This window comes from Geotrypetes seraphini, chromosome 8, assembly GCF_902459505.1.
Source record: "Geotrypetes seraphini chromosome 8, aGeoSer1.1, whole genome shotgun sequence".
Taxonomy (NCBI): Eukaryota; Metazoa; Chordata; class Amphibia; order Gymnophiona; family Dermophiidae; genus Geotrypetes; species Geotrypetes seraphini.
In genome coordinates this window covers 118983139-119005675 of record NC_047091.1, presented here as the reverse complement: position 1 = coordinate 119005675, position 22537 = coordinate 118983139, and the positions used below count along the sequence as shown (strand labels likewise).

At 42.0% G+C, this 22537-nt stretch overlaps 2 protein-coding genes across 5 annotated transcripts in view; one reads left to right on the top strand and one right to left on the bottom strand.

Moving 5' to 3' along the window:
• The window catches only part of LOC117365820 (colorectal mutant cancer protein-like), a 52659-nt gene extending 48559 nt beyond the window's left edge, over positions 1-4100 (bottom strand). For 2 of the 3 annotated variants that reach the window (XM_033956685.1, XM_033956690.1), the window contains exon 1: positions 3647-3679. The gene's annotated coding sequence lies outside the window, so the exon portion shown is untranslated. Of the gene's footprint in view, positions 1-3646; positions 3680-3823 lie in introns of those variants that run through there. The other variant, XM_033956687.1, reaches the window with a different exon arrangement.
• BABAM1 (BRISC and BRCA1 A complex member 1) lies at positions 3317-16358 on the top strand. 2 transcript variants are annotated; one of them, XM_033956694.1, is made up of 9 exons: positions 3317-3333; positions 3977-4338; positions 5378-5436; positions 5921-6041; positions 9675-9753; positions 11074-11098; positions 11771-11900; positions 15041-15127; positions 15530-16358. In XM_033956694.1, exons 2-9 carry the CDS (start codon positions 4060-4062, stop codon positions 15734-15736), a joined length of 987 nt encoding a protein of 328 aa, XP_033812585.1. In that variant the 5' UTR covers positions 3317-3333; positions 3977-4059; the 3' UTR covers positions 15737-16358. The 2 variants fall into 2 exon arrangements, with proteins under 2 accessions (XP_033812585.1, XP_033812584.1); XM_033956693.1 differs by lacking the exon at positions 3317-3333 and adding an exon at positions 3711-3858.
• The last annotated feature ends 6179 nt before the right edge of the window (positions 16359-22537 follow it).

The following is a 22537-nucleotide window of genomic DNA, read 5'->3' as shown; positions in this document are numbered from 1 at the left end:
GCTGACAGGGGAGAAGGGGAAGGGAAGGAACGAGAATTACTGTTGGGTAACGGGAGGAGGAAAGAGAGAAGGGGTACTCCTGGACAAGGGAGGGGAAAGGGCTACTGATGACAGGGGAGAAGGGAAAGGGAAGGGACGAGAGTTACTGTTGGATAAGAGGAGGAGGAAAGGGAGAAGGGGTACTCCTGGACAAGGGAGGGGAAGGGGCTACTGCTGACAGGGGAGAAGGGGAAGGGAAGGGACGAGAATTACTGTTGGATAACGGGAGGAGGAAAGGGAGAAGGGGTACTCCTGGACAAGGGAGGGGAAGGGGCTACTGCTGACAGGGGAGAAGGGGAAGGGATGAAAATTACTGTTGGATAAGAGGAGGAGGAAAGGGAGAAGGGGTACTCCTGGACAAGGGAGGGGAAGGGGCTACTGCTGACAGGGGAGAAGGGGAAGGGAAGGGACGAGAATTACTGTTGGATAATGGGAGGAGGAAAGGGAGAAGGGGTACTCCTGGACAAGGGAGGGGAAGGGGCTACTGCTGACAGGGGAGAAGGGGAAGGGAAGGGACGAGAATTACTGTTGGATAACGGGAGGAGGAAGGGGTACTCCTGGACAAGGGAGGGGAAGGGGCTACTGCTGACAGGGGAGAAGGGGAAGGGATGAAAATTACTGTTGGATAAGGGGAGGAAGAAAGGGAGAAGGTACTGCTGGACAAGGGAGGAGGAACATTGGAAGGAAACAGCTGGCAGGGAGATTAGAAGAGGGGAAGGAGTCAGGATGGAATGGAGAGATCAGATGAGGGAAAGGGGAGAGACAGAGGAATGACAAAGTAGAAAGAGATTGATGCTGGGAAGGGGGATCAGATGAAAAATAAGGAAAGAGGGACAAAGATGCTAGATCTGGTGTAGGAGAGAGGGGCATAGAAAGAACGCAGATACCATATGGAAGGGGAAGGGGTAGAGGGCAGACAGTGGATGGAAGAGGCAGATGCTGGATTGAAGAGACAGAGGGCAGACGCTGGATGGAAGAGAGTGAAAAGAAGATGAAAGCAGAAACCAGAGATGACAAAAGGTAGAAAAAAATAATTTTATTTCTATCTTGTGATTAGAATATATCAGATTTAAAATATGTATCCTGCTAGAGCTGATGTTAGACATAACTGGGGAGTGCAAAGCCCAGGCAGTGCGTCTTTAGCTTCCAGTTGGCTTAGGGCGCTCTCTGACCAGGAGGCAATTGCCCTAGTTCCACTCCCCTAACACCATTCCTGCCATGTGTGACTGTGGTATTCTGTTAGCATGATATTTGTGTAGCATTCTGTAATAATTTGGCTTATTCAGTTTTCTTGATAGTAGAGGGGATATATGTGAAGGGGAGGGGAGACGGGGGTTTTGTTGATCCTTGCCCTGTATTATTTATATTTATAAAATGACAATTGTACAGAATATTGTTTCTTTTTATACTTTAATAAAATATGTTCAATATATAATCATAACTATTTGAGGCTTGTGCGGATGGGATCAGATGGTTAATGGGACCGAGCTCGCGGGGATGGGGCGGCAATGGGGTTTTTAAAAATTTCAGTCTTATAGTTTGCCGGTCCACAAAATAATTATTTTATTTCCGCCGGTCCATAGGTGTAAAAAGGTTGAAGAACACTGTAGTAGACCACGACATCCTCTTACAAACTCTAGATTCAATAGGAATTACAGGAAAGGTTCTAACATGGTTTAAAGGATTCCTACAATCCAGAACTTACAGAGTCAAAACAAACAAAGAAAAATCAGAAACTTGGGCCAACCTGTGTGGTGTGCCACAAGGATCACCCTGTCTCCCCCATTTTTCAACCTATACATTGCCTCACTAAGCTCCTACCTAGATAAACTAGGCATTTCCTCCTACAGCTATGCAGATGATATCGTCATACTCCTCCCCTTCGACCAACTTGAGCCCTCCATGATAGGCACAATACATGGAACACTTGAAACAGTAGCAACATGGATGAAAGAACACAAACTAAAACTTAACCAGGACAAAATAAACTTCATCCTCCTTGAAAACTGCAAAACCCCAACCTTGACTAACATAGAAATAAACTCGATCTCATACCCCATTCAACCCATGCTAAAACTCCTCGGAGTGCTGATAGACAGAGGTTGTACCATGCAACCACAAATCAATAAAATTATAAAAACATAATTTGCCACTATGAGAAATCTAAGACAAGTTCAAAAATTATTTGACAGAAAACAATTCCAACTCGTGGTTCTATCACTAATCCTAGGCCTAATAGACTACTGCAACATACTATATCTCCCCTGCCCAGCAACAAAGATGAAACAACTTCAAACAATACAAAACACAGCCCTAAGACTTATCTATTCATTGAAAAAATACATCACAGAGGCATACCATGACTCACACTGGCTCCCAATACAAGCCAGAATTCACTTCAAATTCCACTGCCTACTATTCAAAGCTATAAACAGAAACAGCCCGACCTACTGGAACAATTGACTAACTCATTCCACCTCAAACAGACACAGGAGAACCCACACAATATTCACACATCCGCCAACCAAAAATGTCAAACGAAAAAAATTTATGACAACCTACTGGCCACCAGAGCAGCAAAACTGGACCGACAACTCACCAATCTGACTTCAATCACAGACTACCAAACTTTCAAAAAGAAACAAAAACCCTACTCTTCAAAAAATACGTAAAACCAATATATCACAACCAATAATGTTCCAAACTCCTCCTGCATTACCAATCTACTCCTTAGCAAATTAGAAAATGCTCAAACTATTCCTCAAATACTTCTTATGTGCTTCTTAAGATCATAACAATTCTTATGTAATCCGCCTTGAACCGCAAGGTAAAAGCGGAATAAAAATCACTAATATAATGTAAAATACAGACAGATGTCATGTTATCCATTTCCAGGCTGGAGATTTTTTGGCCAGTCCAGGTTTTGAACTTACATCCCAAAGCAATGTGGGATTTGTAGTGTCTCATCCTGCTCATTGAAATCAGTACTCCATGTCCCATACAGCAGGATAAGGTAGTTAGAACTCCAGAACTACTCAAGATCTCCAATATGGAACAGGGTAACTTGGCAGCTCTGCACACGAACAGGAGCCCTTGCATATATACCCATGAAGCCTTCTAGGTTTTTCTGGGCTCTGAAACTGTCATGGTGACATTATCCAGGTGTAGCTAATTTATTCTAGTGTCAATAAAGAACCTCCATTACAGATAAGTAACCTTGCTTTCTATGCCTTGAATGAAATGGGTCATGTCCCGCTGAACTTCAGCTAGAAGAGATAAAGGAGGCTAGAAAAGGTAAACACAAAGTTGGGTATGTAAAGAGATCACAATATGCAGATAACAGCTAGTCCATGAGCTAGGTGAACTGCAGAAACATCAAGGATGACCTGTCCCAAAAAGTAAGATTAGAGGCTAATGAGTGAGGTTTTCTTGCTGTGCATCTAGGTGCTAGGATATATATTTGGGGAAGAGCTGCATGCTAGGCTTTGCAATGAGAGCAGCACCACAAAATGACTATTTCGTTTTCTTTGGTTTATAATTATTTAATCTCACGAGAAATATGGATGAAAGACAAGTTTGTCAGTCAATACACAACCCCCTTCTCTACCTATCTCCTGTCTTGCAAGCCTGTGCAGCAAATGCAGCTGAAGCTCTGGATTAACTTGGGGACCACTGGCATAGTAGCATCATGCACCTTTCCCCATTTCCCAAACCCAACCCTTCCCTCTACCTCCCCTCAGCCCCTCTGAAGTAACTTCCTGCTTCCGGCGGAGGACGGAAGTACCGGGGGATCGCTTGTAGCAGTTTTTTTCTCTCGAGGTGAGCCCGTGTAAGGAGGTTGTGTTTCCAAGCCTGATTAGTTTGTTGAAGAGAATTTTTTTTTTTTTTTTTTTTTTAAATTAAAATACAACTCCTTGCTTTCTTTCTCCGCATGTAGCACTGCCTGCAGGCTCACCCACTTCCCTTCTCTCGGTGCCGTATCTCTGAAAGCTCAACTGGAAACCTGCCGCCTGCCCCGCCATGGACACGTCCGAATCCGAAAGCGCTGCGGACGGGGAAGAGAGGGGCTCCGTACAAAGGCCTCGAACACGCTCCAACCCCGAGGGGGCTGAGGATCGAGAGGCCAGTGTGCAGGCTAGCGTGGGGAGCAGAAGCGAAGGAGAGGGGGAGGCTGCGGCCAGCGAGGACGTTCCGACCGCTGCTGCTGCTGCTTCCTCCAACAGCAAAGAATGGCAGAGTTCAGGGCAGGCCCCTGAATTTCAAGTCAGAACCCCCAGGGTGAACTGTCCGGAAAAAGTGGTGCGTACCCGGTCCAGAGTCGGGTCAGAAGCTCTAGTATGTTGAACATTCAGGATTGATTCATATGTGCTATCTGACCTACAGCCAGACACCCTAGTTGAGTGGGCAGAAGATCCCATCCCATTTCATGCTGTAGTTCAATTTGCTAGAGAATGGAGAAGCGATTGGCATACAACGAGGCCAGTGCTACCTAATAAATCTGTAGCACCAACCCCATGACATGATTATATGCCCCCCCCCCATCTAGAGCGTTATTCTGACCACAACATGCAGTGCTGAGTCGGTTTTTACTTCTCACACTCTTAACAGCCCATCTAGTTTGCCCAGTACAATGATGCATTGAACACCGTTGCTTTCTCATCTTCATCAGGATAAAATGTAGGACTTTGATTATGGCTTTCAGGATCTTTTATACAGGACATCCTTGCTATCTTAATGCATTAGTAATTACTTATTGCCCTCAATGGACCCTTAGCCAAGTTAAGATTGGAATTTTCATGAAAAGTTGCTTACAGCTCTGTAGCTCCTGGGTTCTGTGCAGAAAGCTTGCTTAAACATTTTAAAAAGGATGTTCAGACATGGCCTTTCCACCGTTCCTTTGCTCATTCAGTTTACTCTTTATTCTGTTGTCTTGACAGCAGAGTATCCCTCCTTTTGGGTCTCTGTTATATGTATGGTTAATTTTGGCTATTATCTTGCTGTGCATTCCCTCCCTGAGTCTAGTGTTTAAATTCTACAGTAAGACTATGCCTGTTTTGCTAGGACTTTTCAAATGATTGTAAAGCACTTTGGTGTCGGCATACATGGTTTGAATGTCAGTATATCAAATACTCCATAAGTAAGAAATCAACCAACCAACTTCACCCCCCACATGTGCCCTCTTAAGTAGTGCAATGCCATTTCACTGCTATTTTGAGCTGGAGCACACTATGCTTGTTTTTCATTTTCTTGCCATTATGGATCCTCTGGGTGAATGCTAAATTATTTTTACAAAGTTTTTATTGTTGTCTGTTATCACTGTGGCTCTCTTATTCCCCAGATAATCTGCCTGGACTTGTCTGAAGAAATGTCCTCTCAGAAGCTGGAGTCTTTCAATGGGTAATTAATGTTTTGTTGTATATTAGAACATGATGCTTTTCCTTTTGGGGGAAAAAATGACTGCACTAGTTAATAGCAAAGTAATTTTAACACACTTTAGATTGGCACATAGTCATACGGAAATCCCAGTATAGATTTGTGATCCTACCTACCACTACTAGTTATCCTTTCTATAGTGCTGCTAATTGTGCAGCGTTGTACATTAAGAATGTAAGAGACGATCCCTGCTCAATAGAGCTTACAATCTAATTAAAACAAACAGGACAAATATGGGTTATGGAATTTCTCACAGAGGGAATGATAAAACAGACATGGGTACTTTACAACCTGAATGTGATGAAACCCATGCTAATTCTTAAAGTAGTTGAGGCATGTTCATGTTGTTTAGCTTTGGCGTACCCCCTGGCCTTCTCTGCACTCCTCCCCCCCCCCTTTATGTGGACCCACCTAAAGAATATGCACCTTATGCTTTACTTCCCACAAGGTCAAAAATGAACACACTGAACATATCTCAGAAAATGATCGAAATGTTTGTGCGGACGAAACACAAAATTGACAAGCGTCATGAGTTTGCTTTGGTGGTGGTAAATGATGACGCAGCTTGGGTAAGTGGGACAGATGGATGTTAGATGGCGTATATCATCATGTCATGATCACTTATTAGATTACTTATAAATTGTCCTTGTATGTATCTTTGCTGAGACTTGATCCTGCCAGATGGACTTCTGCAGTCTGTGTCCTGTATATGGCAAGATAGATCAGGATGGGCTGGAGTTAGCTTTGATGGCAGCTCCAGCAGTGGGGAAGTGAAGGCAATGCTGGACAACTTCCATGGTCTGTGTCCCACATGAAGGAAAACAGATCAGGCTGGGTTGGAGTAGATTTTGACAGCTCCTCAGTAGCTGAGGAAGTAGGGCAAATATTTTATGGACCGAGCCCTGAAAATGGCAAGGATGGATCAGGAGCAAGTATCTTCTGTATATAGGTCTTGCAAATCTCAGGGGGAGAGGAAGACATATTATAGTGGAACTTAGCAAGTAAAATATTTTAATATACTATAGGGTGGTCCATAAGACTATGGTAAATTCAGCCTTATCAGAACATGCCTCCATAAGTCTGAATATGTTCTACCTCATGTAGATAAGATATGGTTAAAATTTGAAGTAATTTGGGACAAATTTAGAGGTCGTTTATGGTCCTCTAATGTACAGTACAGTGCTCCCTTGCGAATTTGCGGTCCATGATTCGCAGTCCTGGTCATTCACGGTATTTTCTACCCACGAATGACCGGGCAGGAGAGGGCAGCTGGAGCGCCGGCGAGTGAAGGAAATCACTCACGGTATGCTCCGACCGCCTCTTCCTGTACTAAAGTTTGGCCTCACCAATCAGGAGCTGCTTTGACATGCAGCTCCTGATTGGTGAGGTTCGACTTTAGCACAGGAAGAGGTGGTCGGAGCATACCGTGAGTGATTTCCTTCACTTGCCGGCGCTCCAGCTGCCCTCTCCTGCCTCTCCAGTTGCCCTCTCCTGTCTCCCCTGCTAAAAACTGTATTTGCGGTTTTTCAACATTTGCAGGGGTTCCTGGAACAGAACCCCCGTGAATAATGGGGGAGTACTGTACAATACGCATAATGGAGCTGCTATTCATAACAATGTGGTTAGAAACTGTTACTTAATATTGGTTGGATACAAGATAGCTATTCTTTGAAGCTGTTATTGACAGCAACAGTTTTATTGTTATTTGAATAACAGCAGCTTAGTACCAGTACTGTTGCATAACAGAAAGTTAGTTTAGTGATAAATAGGCAGTTGAAAACCAAGTTGATATCACATTTTAGGATAAAAACTAAAAATAAGAATGTCAAAGATGAAGCAGCGCTGAAGTGTGGCTACTAGGGAAGAGCACTGATGGACCTATCCAGTTTACATCTTCCAACCAATGGGGATGTTCTTCGATTGATGACATACTTGCACACTGAGAAAAAGGCTGCTTTGAAAGAGGCAGCTCATCTGGCCATGTTCTAGGTCTTGGAAATTTGACAGCATGCAAGAATACCACATCAGCAGATAGACTCAGGGATTCGCATATTGATGAAGTATTTGAGAAGCTAAAAAAATAAAGTCCAAAAAGTGGGGATGAAACAATACTTAACCACCAGGGATTTATTTGTGAAATCAAGTTTCAATGATGAAGAATTCTTCTAAATACACTTTATTGATATAATGTTGCGTGACCCAACATGATCCATGTTTTGGCTGTAAGAGCCTACCTCAGGGGTACATGTGGAGTAGAATAGGTTATGATCTTAAAACCTAGGAAGAAATTGTTGGCTCAATACATCAGTGAATGAAGTCTCCAACAGCTCTAATTCCTGCAAACTGCAAGAAAGTTGCTCCAGTTGCTCTAATTCCTGCAAACCGCAGAATTGGCAAATAGCAAGCTGAAGTCGATCTTACAGTATGGATGAGTGGAATCTTCGGAGATGAGTCCGTGGACTGGTGTTTGATACCACTGTGAGTAATACAGGGCTGAAGAACAGTGAATGCACCTTCGTTGAATCATGAATAGGACAAGAGTTAGCATGGCTCGCCTGTCAACATCATATGATGGAACCTAGTGTTTGGAGTTAGTGAAGGACCAGATGTTGTGATGCTCAAAAGATTTCAGCAAAATTGGCCGTACATAGACCAAGATTCGTATGAGGTTACTGTGGACTATATGTCTGATGCAGACACATCAGTCCTTTGGAAAGAAATTGCAACTTTCTGCAGAACAGCTTTGAATGCGTCACATCCAAGGGAAGATTACAAGGAGCTTCTTGAATTCTGTTCAATTTTTTTTTTTTTTTTTTGCACAACTGCCCGGATGTAGATAATGCAAAGCCATCATTTTGAGCACCCAGGGCCTTCTACCATGCATGGTGGATGGTGAAGGTCATCTACTGTATTAAGATATTTCTGTTCCAGCAGCAATTCTCTCTTACTGCCAAAGAAAGGGAAGACATCAAAGAACTAGTTTTTGTTAGTCTCATCTATATCTGCTACTGGCATGAAGCACCTCTTCCTGTAAAAGCAGCACTCAACAATTTGCATCTGCTTTCAGAACTCCAGAAATATCTGAACAAGGCTGTATCAACGATATTCACCAGACATCTGTGGTCAAACATTTTGGCTGGTCTGGCCTTTTTGATGACTAAGCAGTGAAGTAAAGTCCAAGATAGTGGCATACCTTCAGCTTCCACAATCCATGTGTTAGGTCAAACGTCTCTATTGCCCTTCCAAGTTACTTGGTCCCATTGGCCCGGCATCATGTATAACAAAGAGAACTTATGTCTTCTTTGGTGTTCTTGATGCAAATAGACTAGAAAAGGCTCAACAATTTCTGTTTAAAGATCCTTCAAACTGGAGAGATGATCCAAACTACAGTATTTGAAGCAGTCAGCATCAATGATAGTAGTCAACGACTCCACTGAAAGAGCAATTGCCTTAATGTAGCAGTATAGTTCAAGTCTCACAAAGAATGTGGAGCAGAAGCAGCTCCTCCTTCACCTTGTTGCTCAGCATAGAGCCACACTGATGAATACTGATTGAATGTAGTACTACAGTTCAGTGTTCGCACAAAAACATTTTGTATTTACTGTGGAATAATGACTTTAGTAACCAGTTATCACTGAACATTGAACAATGCATAATAAATCATTAGGCCAACAAGCCTATTTTCAGCTGTAAGTAACACAGTATGTATTTTAACTTTTTTTCCATGTGCATTTGTTCACAATTCAGGTTTAGATGGAAAATTAATATAAATTCTGTATTTACATTTTATGTATTAATTGTTGAGTGATTTCTAGATGTTCACCAAAAGGCTTATAATTTGGCACAATTAACAGTGGCCAGATATAGAACAAAAATAGACTTGTGCAGGTCATGTCCATGATTTTTTTGGGACCACCCTAATATACTGAAAGATGATTCAACATTGCCTTGATAATAAATGTGACTTTTGGACAGATCACGTAGGCCTCTTTATCTGCTGTCATTTTACTATATTACTCTCTGTGGGACCTGAGGGAAATAGTGTTTGCAGATCAGAGTGAGAAGCATGCTGGATATACTATGAATTGAGTGTGGTTACTGTAAAATAAGTTAACTATACTAAAGAGATACCGTCTACACATTGTAGTCACAGAATTGATTTTTGGCTGGCTGCTACATTTTGCTCCCTTACTTTCTTGCAGTTGTCAGGGTTTACCTCTGACCCCAGGGAAGTCTGCAGTTGCTTGTATGATCTGGAGACAAACATCTGTGAATCTTTCAGTATCCTTTGTGAGAGGAGCTGGTGAAGCAGGACAGTTGGACAGAGAATGCCACTCTATGGCTGATATGGAATGCAAATCCTAACAAGGAGAGAATTAAGGTCTGATTTTTGTGTTACATATAACTTCCCTAGTGGTGAAAGGCTCCCCCAGGCACACACCAGCTTCTACTTAGTGTTGGAAAAGTCCAGGCTGTTCAGTGTTCTCCCCAGAATTTTTTTCCAGCCGGGTGGCATGAAAAAGTAGCTGGGTGGGGCGGGATGCGGAAATTTGGTGGTTAGAATAGGGTCATTAAATCTAGTGGCGTACCTAGTATATATATGACAGCCAGTACTGATCACTTTTTAACAACCCCCTCCTCAATATAAAAAAATATATTTTTAGTAATAATCCATGAGTCACACAATAAGGATGCACCTAGGAAAAGGCAACACTTAAACACTGCAGTGAGCACTAGAACACCAACAAACACATTGTAAAAATAAACAAGCCAGATCCTGCACAGTCAGTTGATCCTGTATAGTTAATGCTAAAAGAAAACCATGTCCTTTTCATACACACTTGCCCAATATGGAATAATCACAAACTAAAAATAGAAATATGTAGACAAAAAAAACTGAACTGCCAAGAAACCAGACTACATACAATGCAACACCACAGAAACAGTGACACATGTCCCCTATTACTGTGCAAAATATAAAGACAGTGGATGTAAATTTGAAAAAGGTGATGCATAACAATCACCACTTTATAAATTAACAAATATAAATAAAACAAATAACGAGAAATAAGAAAATAGAGCAGAAACTTCTGAGAACTGTCTTCTGGCTCTGTCTCATTGTTTGTGTCAGGGTATGGTTTATAAAGAGTCTTTTTTTTCTTTTTCTTGGAATGGTATACAGCTGTGTATTTTCCATTCTTTCCTGTACAGATACAGATGTTACTCTTCATAGGCATAGGAGGAGTTTGCAAAGTAGAGAATGACACGGGGACAAATTTTTCCCCATCCTGTCCCCGCAAATTTTGTCATTGTCCCTGCCCCTGCCCCATTCCTGTAAGCTTTGCCTTAATTGCGCAAGCCTCGGACACACGATTTTAAAGTGTTTGAGGCTTGTGCAGATAAGAATGGGGTAGGAACAGGAAAAAAAATTTGCCGGGATGGGAAAATGAGTGGAGCGGGGAAAAATTTGTCCCTGTGTCATTCTCTATTGCAAAGCCTCAGCAAAAAGGTGCAGCCTAAGCCACTGGGGAAGTCCTTAGCAGTACTTCGGAAACATGCTGAAAATTTGTGGAACCAATCCTTAACCCTCTCATAACCCAGATCTGGAAGGCCTCTTCAACCTAATGTAAGTGCCAACAACAAAATGGGTGCTGATTAAAAGTTCTCTACATTTATGCTAATGTTATTGAAGCTGGTCTAAAGGAACACTTGATTACAATGTTGCTACAAAATGAAAGGTAGTGGGATAAAACAGTTTTACTAGATAACCTGATAACATTTGCCCCTTCTAATAGTACTATTTCTCTTCTTAGAAAAAATTAATCAGCTGTGTTCTTTGCGCTCTTCAGCTCACAGCTCTTATGGCATTCCTACATGCTAGGCTTATATTGGAGATGCAAGGTTCGAGGAGAGCCAGTGGTGCCCTTCAGAAAAAATCCCAAAACTATTCTGAATGTAAACAATTGAACTTTTGCACTTGATTTATTAGCACTCGCAGTTTGAGTTTTGTCTTTTGTTAAAATCACAGATTGGAGTTAAAACAGCAGTTACTGTCCAGAACATTGCGTTCCCTTTTCTTTTGTCATCAGACTTTGGACCCCTAATGCAGGTGTTCACTGAAATGGGGCTGTGTCCAATAAAATGTATGCCCTACTACTGTCCTTGGGTCTCTTGACACTTTTGTACTTTTCCTGGTTTTTCCAGACCAGGTTGTTGTGTTGATGAGTAGGAGAAACTGGACTTCATTATGAAGGGGAATGGGGAGCCAAATGTGATGCACCTTTATTACTCTTTGCAGACAACAGAGGAGTGAGTTCCCGGCAACTGAAAATATCCAGACTATCCCCCCACCCTATGTCATCCGGATGATCCTTATCTACAGCCGGCCAGCCAGCCAGCTCCAGTTTTCCATGACAGACTCCATGAAGGTGAGTTGCCAGTAGTTTAGAGATATCTATTCATAGCTGGAAAGAGCAGTGTGTCATGTATCTTATTTCCTTCTTTAGTAATGGTATTTAATTTCATGAATTTAAATTCTTTCCCATCTTTATGAACAAGGACTCAAGATGAGGTTCAAATCAAACCCAATATAAAATATAACCAAATACAGAGTCATAAAATGCAAAAATAAAAGCAAACAATAACATGACCTGTAGTATAGCAATAATAACATGACTGACAGACACATTTGTAACTCCTTATTAAAAATAGAAACCATTCAAAAATTTTGCCAAACTTGGGAAGTGCATGCATAAGTATACCAACTCCTGTGTCAATTCAGCACGGCTCTTTGTGTATTTAACCATCCAGTCAATATTCTTCAAAACCTGCACAACCAGACCATCACTGAGAATCTTCCACCAAATCTGCTCAATCAGCCAGTCAAACAGGTAGGGGTGCATGCACACCCTTTCCTTGCGGAGGAAGGCAGCAGTCACTACAATGTATACTGCCTGTCGTCTGAGAAGGGAACTGCAAGGGAAACAACAGAATGCGTCCGAACAAGAGGACATAAATTCTAAGGCATAACCTTCATGGGCCACCTCCAAGATCCACTGGTCAGAAGTGATGAGGGTCCATTCCTGGACCAAGAAATGGAGACAGCCTCCTACTTGCACTGGTGTTAGAGGGATCCCCTGACCTTCATTAGACCTCGTTTTGGGCAGTAAAGAAGGGACCAAAGAGCTCCCTTTGCTGTCTCTAGTACACTTTGCTCCTCAAAAGGGCTGCTCTTTGACCCTTGGAGCCAGAATCCCTGACATTGACTTTCTGCAGAAGTAACAGCCCCAGTCATGGGACTGGCTCTGACCTCTCGATGACATGGACACTCCTCAAGACTTATCTTCAAGCAGCTACTGGGGCCTCAATTCACCAAGGTTGTTCATCAAGTTTTCCAAACAGCAGCTGACCCCAAAGGGCAACTTGCTGAGGCAGTCCTTGGATGCCATATGTGCTGTCCAGTCCACCACAGATGAAATGACCAAGTGGAAACACATGCAAACTAACTCAAAGTGCAAATCAGCCAGATATGCCACCCTGGACCCCAACGCAACCACTTCTAGGAAGGGTGGGAGCTGCTGCCCTCACAACAGCATAGCTCGGGCCACATAATACCAGCAGATAAGTGCCTGTAACTCCAGGCACACTAAACTGAAAAGCTCTTTTAGAGCAGTACTGCTGTCTACTAGGATGGTGGTGATCTTAGTCACTGCTTGTGACCAAGGTGTCTCTAGGAAGAGGGAAAAACCAATTGACCTCTTCCCGTGGGGGCAAGTAAAGTTGGCCCATCGTGTTGGTCCTACCAAAGTTTGAATCCAGATTCTCCCATTCTTTGAGAATCATTTCTGAAATGGCCTAATATCGAAGTACGGTCCTAGCTGGTTTGCGGTAACCTACCAGATTGGAATGCCCTCCCTTAGTTTCTGGGAAGGGGAGGGGCACGGACAACCAGAGTACCTCAGACCCCTGGTCTATAAGGGTGGAGAGTTCTTCCTGCCTGAAATGCCCAACCATGGGAAAATCTGTTCTACCGCAGAGACAGCTCACCAGACTCCAGGGAGTAAGACCAAGAAGGCGAGGTCAGTGTTTCCTTCCAAGTCCAGGTCTCTAAAGGGGCTTAGAACCAGGTATGCTTGCTAGAGAAGGACGGAAGGGAGAGGTGGAGGACAAGATTCAGAGACTGGTAACAATAGTGAGCAAAGGGATGAGCCTGAAGAACTCCATGAAGAAAACAGGGCCAGTTTGGCTCCCTCCTTGTAGCCAGGGCCCTACCAAGCCTCTCTGAAAATACCACTGCCAGAGTGGGCCTCAAGTCCCAGCTTGGGCTCCAGGAGGCATCTCCTCTGTGCCCTCTGAAGATACCACACCAGAACTGTGTACCTCTGTGGGGAGCCATGCAGCCAGTGTCCAAAATGGCTGCCATTCCTGCAAAAAAAAACAAAAACAAACCCATGTGTTTTGGTGCGAGACAGAGGTTTGCTTTACCACAGCTGAACTCTCTGTAAGCTGTGCTAGGAGATTCCAGAGCTGAACACTGACAGCCTCACCCCACAGTCAAGGCAAGTAGACCCAGTGGCTGCCACAAGTGCTGCAGCACCGTATAGGTATGTAGTCTTTCTCACGCAAACTCACTACAGCCTGAACAGGAAGCTGTGATCCCCTTTTTGGTCTGGTCAAGATCACAGAACTGACAGTGTTCTTGCTCCAGAATGGATGAGGAGACTGGTTTTCTGTTTCACTTTTGTGTTTCATAGAGTTTTTAGATTTTCTTTGAGCTGCATAAAATTTAAAAAATAAACCTGCAGAACTCAGCTGCAGCAACTGAGTCCTTTCTTTTTTTTAATCCAGTTTTATGAAGATCTGGGGAGAGGGGGGCATTGGCAACAACCTCTGCTGGAAGGACTCTTAAGGCCTGTGCCTGACACTCAAGAGCCCTAGCCCACAAATGACGACCTGAACAAAGAGAGGGTTAAAGCACCTCAAACACTACCAGGGGACAGTTTATGAATTAAACCCTGGGAGACATGACCACAGGACTTAACCAGTAATCTATAGGCTGTAGCCTGGTATTGTGGGAGTTAAGCATGACCAAAACAAAAATGCCAGCAGCACCAGTCCAACCTGCACAATCTGCTGAAGTTAGAGAAATACTGACTAGCTCTAGGCTGTACCTGCTGTTTATACTGGTGATGCCACCAGAACTTATCTGTTCTCTCTCTACCTCCAACTGTTGGTTGTGGGCTTATAACCCTCTGGTGTGGACTGGTCTAGCTAGATGATAAGGAAATAATGCTCACCACAAAACCCATTATATTATTACTCAGTGTTGACAATGAAAAATAATGTAGGGGAGCTTTCCTTAATTGAGATCCCTGGCTGAATTTGAGCCTGTCCCAGAACTGGTTCCAGCAATTTGTGTGTTTGAAATACAGTAGATTGTAAAGTCTGTTGAGACATTGTCTCTTACATTGTCAGTGCTGCATACATCGAGTAATGCTATAGAAATAAGGCATAGTTGTGACAGGACGGAACTCTAATGTGAATCTTTGCCTGTTTCTTCTCTTTCCAGAAACTACTTCATTGCCCTTATTTTTTTTTTGACTTGGTTTATATTCACAATGGTGCTGAGGAGAAGGAGGATGAGATGAGCTGGAAGGTGAGAAGTGGTATGCTCTTGGTAAAATAGCACCATCAGTGTCTTAGTGATAATTTATAATGATAAAAAAAATCTAATATTAAAGTAAATGGCTGTTGTCTGAGCCAAGCGGCATTATTTGAAGAAATTAGGTTTTATTGTTTTGATGAAAGCCTGACTGAATCGACCAGAATCTACTGTTTTAATGAAAGGGTTCATGTGTTTAATAGCAGTGTTTGTGTACTATGGTTAGCCCTAATGAGGCCAGAAGAAGGTAGATGTGCCTCGGTCAGAATTTGAAGCTGCATCTTTTTGAAGACTTTGCTTTCAGGCATGAGGGAACTAACTGAGTAGTAGGTCACTGCACTAGTAAAGAATGACTGCCTCCTATTTTAAGGTATCCCTATCCTCCTCTGCTTGTAGGACATGTACAACCTTTTTGGGACCTTGGATACCAAAGGTACAAATTATAAATATGAAGTGTCTTTAAACAGCCCAGCAGTGGAGCTACACAATTGCATGGCCAAGCTCCTTGCACATCCCCTGCAGCGGCCATTCCAGATGCATGCAGCTTATAGCCTGCTGGAGGAAGAGGAACAGCAATCCATTGACAGTGAAGCTATTGTGTAGCAAGGGGCGTCAGAAGCCATTGTTAATTTTTGCTGCAAAATCTTTCCTTGCCTGCATTTAATTTTGATGGCAAATGGGTTTGGCTTCCTTTCATTTTGTAATGGATAAAGAAGAATCAAGGAATTGTATTACATTAAAGCAAAGGATGAGTACTCAGCCTGTCCTTAACATCATATAGTTACTATATAGACTTCTAATTATGTCGCTCCAAACACACCTACACACTGCTCTGCCAAGGCACCTCAGTCTTTCAAGTAGCACTTCTTGCTGATCTAGGACTGAGACTCCACACATAGCTCATGCACTCTATTACTGTCCTTGAACCCCCTGCGGTTTCCGTAAAACACAGACTACCAGTTTGAGAAACCAGGCCACTAATTTTATAAGGTGGACACTCACTTACTAAAGTGTTACTTGAAATTCATTTCAGTTGGGGTTCAAGCCAGAGAAAGAGAAATTTCCAGTAGTAAAAGGTTAGTACATTAGTCTTTATAAAATATGTACCTTGGGGAATAATTTGTTTATGTGCTTGTAAAATAAAATTTGATTAACTTTTTTTTGTAACAGAAGTTCTGTAATTTAAAATACCATTTTTTAATAAAATGACTTTTTGTTTCCTTGTGAGCTATGTTCTCTGTAAAGTAGGGAAAACTGTGTGTATGGAAAGCATATGATAATGCATGAACCTACTGTGTTCTTATCTCAGGTGTGCCTAGAGAGCTGGAGCAGGACTCCTGCATGCAGAAGAGAATTGGGAGGGCATTGTTTGTGGTTGTAATCTGATGGGCTTTTTAAGAAGGTTTATAGTGGGATGAAGTAGCTGCTGGGGCATATTGTTCATTTTCAAATGGATTAATCAGTCTGGACAGAGAATAAGGGCACATGTTCAGAACAGTTATTTCCTTTGTTTTAGTATATGCTAATAATAAATAAGTCACTAAAATGAGACGACTATACATCTCTATTTCTTAATAAGTTACATTTTTAACAGCTAGCAAGAGGAAGATCTGGGCCTATTTACCAATCTAGTGTACTAATTTCTACCTTTATGGAATCTAGGCAGCACAGGCAATTGTAAATTGCCTTCCCATTCCATTTATTCATTTGAATAGAACACTTAACAGTGATCCATAACCTGGACAATAAGCCTAAATCGTTAAAAAGCATAGGAAACAGCTCTGACTAATATTTTCACAGAAGTACCGTGCTTTGACTAAGGTAGTAAGATGTGCATTCTAATGACATAAGACAACAATAAAGAGAATTTAAGCAAATCATTCATAGCAGAGAATAGATATGGATGGTAAGAGAGGTGTAAAGTAATGAAGATTTGATTTCTAGAGCACAGTGCTCCCTCCCTCCCTGTTTTACAAAAGCGTAGCGCAGTTTTGAGCACCAGCTGCGGCAGTAATAGCTCCTACGCTCGTAGGAATTCTATGAGCGTCCGAGCTGTTACCGCCGCTGCCAATGCTAAAAACTGTGCTACGCTTTTATAAAAGATTTTTTTTTTAATTAGGATCCTGCCAAAGGAGAGGAATACAGAATACACAGAGCACATCTTTCACGCCTTGCCTACATCATGAGTAGAGGACTTAGAAGTCTTTAAAAAATATATATATATGGGCTACTTCCTCATTACGGTGAATTCTGAAATTATTTGCTTTAGCAAATGTGAGTCCAATTATAAAGAAAGAAAAATGAATACCAATAGAAAAAAAAAACATCTTCCTAAACTATGTATATTTAATAGGACATTGGCTGGCGCGCGCGCACACACACACACACAAAAAAAATTAATTAGTATATATAATTAGTATATATAAACATTTAAATATAAGGGGGGATCTTAGTTGTCAGAACCATACTGCAGTTCATAGAGCTTGGTAGTAGATTACATAGCTTTTATCAACCCTAATTTGGCATATTTTTGACAGATGGCTGTGTCTACTTCTGGTCCTGTCAGCCAATCAGAAGTGATGATCTTCCCACTCTTTGCCCCTCTCCCATCCCCTTTGATGACCACCAGAGATGACATGGCCCTGCTCAAGCTCTGCCCCATTTGTATAACTGCCCAGGCCATGCCCCCATTTCAAGATGACACACTGAAGGGTCCCTATGTCACTTCCTGTTTCATAGTTCTCGCTACCATCTTGGATGGGTCACGTGACAGGAAGTGATATCAGTTTGTTTTTCCTTGTCTTTTCATTTTTAGACATTCACATCTCTTAGCTTGTTTTTTAATCCTCTGTTTTTTATAACACGTAAAAATACTAAGGGGAAACACTTCTTTCAGAAAAAATAAGGGTGCAAATTGTTACAGCTTGCCTGTTTAAAAAGCTTTATATGAAAAAATAAATTTCAGCTTTGTTGGTTTTTTTAGTTTTTTTAGACACAGCCCCTAAGCACCAGCAAAATGATCATGGTTTCTCTCTCTCTGCACGCATACAAACAAAACCATATCTTGCTGACATTCTCTCTCTCCCCTTTTGTTTAACCAAAGACTTAGCTGTGTTTTCACATGCTTCTTCCCTATTCTACACATGGGCAACACCTTTTATTTTATTTATTTAGTCATTTGTTTAGTTGATGGAGGGTGTTGTAACCTTCTGTTGTGGTAAATGATAGTTTCACAGTGCTTCTGTAAATAGTCCATACTACTACTGCCAGGAAATAATAAGCTATCGAGGAGTGTCTGTAAGAATCAGAAACCTCACCAAGGCCATTCTTAGATAACTAACCAATGCTCATGGGTAGGTCATGTGAGTGGGTATTTACTAGAGAATGGACATGGGAACGGATCACCATAGTTAATTGCGGGATGGAAATGTGGACAGAGCCTGTTGGGATGGGGCAGGGATGGGGATAGGGGTACACTTTGTCCCTGTGTCATTCTCTAAAAACTTGAGATTAGTATCAATATGTAAAAACGTAACACATCTTAGACAATTGGCAACTGAATTCAGTGATTAAATGAATTTGAATGACATCTTTTAATAGGTATAACTAATGGGCAGACTGGACGGACCAGTCAGGTCTTTATCTGCCATCATTTACTATGGTAACATGTTATTTGTGTCTTATCTGCCTTTGATGTGGTAACGAGTCTTGTCTGCTGATCAGACTCCTAGCATCTTCAACATCCTTCCATTATGTGCCCAACTGCTCAAGCACCTTATTGTTATTACAACACATTCATGCATCATTGCTTGCATCTAGGAGCATTTCCTACATTTAATAGAGTTATTTCCCTGTTCATCTACTACGGTTAAGGTTCTTTTCTACACCCATGTCTGAAAGACAATTCAATTACCTTCCCAGATGATGTAAAAACATAGGCAACTGAATCTTTGGGAAGGTTGACCCAAAACCAGATTGCAAAGGAAGGCTCTATTTGCACAGAACATTGTACCTTTTTATACTTTGAAAGATTTAAATATAAAATCATAAGTGTTCAAGGTTTGTGCAAATGAGGACAGTGTCCTGGGAGCAGGGACAGAAATAAACCTTGTGGGGATGGTGACAGACTTTGTCCCCATGACATTCTCTAGTATTTATTACTAAAATGGATGGTCTCTGCCAGTGAGCAACCAATCACTGGGTAAAATGTCTATAAAAAGAAGTGACAACATACTGCTTGTTCCTTATATACCAATCAAGCTCTCACAGGCAACAACGTGTTTAACCACCTGAAGAAGAACCTGCAACTTTTAAAACTTAGTTTAGGGTCCTCCTTCAACAAACAAAATGTTTAATGTCAAACAGGATGTTCCTTTGCTGGTTGATTTCTATTTCATTGTCAAACACTCCATAGACATCATTTTCATGGTACAGGGCAAAGCATTTGCAAAACAGATTTCTGTATGCAGATGACCGGTTTTGATCAGGGAGTACTGATTTGTGTATTCCTAATTGGGTTACAGAACAAAAGTCTACAAAGTGTAACCTCTGTAAAATCTAGACCAGGGGTGTCCAACCTGCGGCCCTGTGAAGTATTTTGTGCGGCCCCGGTCGATGCAGTGTTTTCCTCTGCTGCCCCCGGGTGTTTACCATCTTGCTGGCTCCCTCCTCTGTCTTGCTGCAGCGTTTGCGCGGCCCCAGAAACATTTTTTTCAGCCAATGTGGCCCAGGGAAGCCAAAAGGTTGGACACCCCTGCTCTATAAGGTCAATCATCAATGCACTATCTTTCATCTGTGTCCCAGTTGCATGTATTCTCTTACACAGTGACTGTGCTCAAAGTCCGGTTGAAGAGGTTTTCCTGGTACTTGTTTGATGTCCAGGTACAGAGCTGCAAAGTTGATATGTTAATATGAAAATTAAATGGGTTTTTAGAATAGGACCTCCTGAAAGCATCCTAATCCACAAACCCTAAGATGATGAGTTTGGGCAACTGTCCCAGAAAGAGGTTTTGAGAAAAGTTAGATCGTTCTTCTACCAACAGCATTTTTCTGTCTTGGTCCAATTAATCATTCTGGCATGTTTGGACTATTGCAATTCACTGTACGTGGGCTTATCTAAGACTAGCCTTCAGAGACTCCAGCTAACACATAATACTGCTGCCAGACTCATTTTTGGTAAGCACAAGTTTGACCATGTGTCCCCTCTCCTTAGAGAATTACATTGGCTTCCAGTCCATTTGAGAATTCAATTTTAAATGCATTTGTATTGCATTCAAGATCTTATTTGGCCTCTGTATCACTCTTGTCCCTTTGGACTGGAATATGTGTAGATCTCATCTGACTAGGAGCTCTCAGAGATTAAAATTTTCCTTTCCTTCCCTTAAGGGTAACATCTTTCTGCTACAAACTAACCAAGCTTTGGATTAACTTGCCACTCTCGCTAAAAAGCTTAGGCCCCATCTTATCTTTCAGGAAGGTTATGAAGACAGTCTTGTTCGCCAAACATTTTGGAAATTAATTATTCTACTTTTTCCAAATTAGATTTCTTTTGTTCTGTTCTTTTGTGTTACAGTATACCCCTGCAAATTTGAGGTTCTGACTTTGCGGACTCAGTCATTCGTGGGGTTTTCCGTGTGTGTTTTTAAACTACAATGACTCCAGAAATAATCCCGGGGCTTACAGGAGACACAGACAGCTAATTACAGACCGAAAAGTGTGCCAAAATTCTTTTTGGCTCAGTTTTTGAGAGGTTAGCATTTGAGGAAGTGAGAAATGCCAATCCCCCAGCACTGTGCTGCATCCCTCTCCCACCTCCGATCCCCGCTTCCAATACAGTATAATATTTGCGGTTTTTCAAAATTCGCTGGTGCTCCAAGAACATAACCCTCGTGAATTTTGTGGGAATACTGTACTCTATTCTTAATTCTTAATGTTAACTGAGTCGAACTCCAAATTGATTAATGACCCAGTGTATAAAACTAAGGTCTAGTTTAGGTTTTCTTGGTTGGTAATGCATGCACGGATGGGTATGCTTAACACATTCGGTCCCATGTGTTCTATATCATACTTGACATAAGTCTTCAACAGTGCATCAGTGTGACCCAGCCTTGCCTCCAGTGACATTTTTACGCTGTTTATGAACAGTGAGGTAGAAAGTGTTTGTCACATCCCAGCTCATTAAACAGAAGGGGGGAAGGAATTTGTATACTGCCTTTTTGTAATTTTTTTACAACCACACACAAAGTACACACACACTCAAAGTACACACATACAGGTACTTCAAGCATTTTCCCTATTCTAGTGAGTTCACAATCTATCTACTGTACCTGGGGCAGTGGAGGATTAAGTGACTTGTCAAGGGTCACAGGGAACAGCAGAGGGTTTGAACCCACAACATCAGGATGCTAAGACTGTAGCTCTAACTACTACACCAAACTCTCTTCTTGTCAGCTTTATCTTAACATCTACCTGTTGATCAGAAGATTTTCTTGGAAAAACAAATCACTGTATAAATGACTCAATAATTCTACCTTATAGTTAGTGGCTGCAAAGTGAGCCTTTTTGTTGAAAAACCAGCATTGTGATTATCAGGGACTGTCACCTCAAGAGTCCTGGCTGAGGGCTAGATTCTCCAAAATCCATGTAAAAACCTGACAGGCTGCTGTCACAGCTGTTATAGTACCGATTTTAAAACAGCGAGTCATTCTCCAAAAAACACTTTTGCAAATGAAGTTGGCAGAGAGTAATGAAAATTTACTAAGTTTGCATGTGTCCATCGCTGGTGATAGTGATGGGCACATGGCGCAGGATAAACACAAAAATAAAAAATCAAGCCGCCAGGACAAGTAAACCTCTGCCGGACAGCAGGAGCGATGCCCACTACTCCCACTGCCAACTAACACCCCCCCCCCCCAGCATCTGGAGAAATGCCCAATCTCTTCTGCCACCAAGAAACACACCCTCCAATATCCTTCACCAGTGGAAGAAATGCCACTGCCAATCAACACCAATGTATTGGGGTGGGGTGTCACCATTTTGAAAATGATGGTGCCTTGACAGCAGAAACAAGAAGGCATTGATCCTGCCTCTTATGAGATATGAAGGAGGTAGGATTCTATTTGACCACCAGTCCAATGGTGATAAGTGAGCTACTGGACACCAGGGAATTTTGTGGGGGGAAGGAGACATGTCAGTAGACACCCATATGTTTGAGGTGGGGGTGGAAAGAGGTAAGGGGGTAAAATTAGAGGGTAAGGGTTTCATTGCAGTGGCATTTTTTTTTTTTTTTTTTAAACTCTCCTATCAAGTGTTTGAACAGCGACTGGCTCATGCACTGAAAGGAAGGTTCACATTTTTTTGCATAGAGAGCTACAGCGTTTTTATAATTTTTTAACATGCTCATTA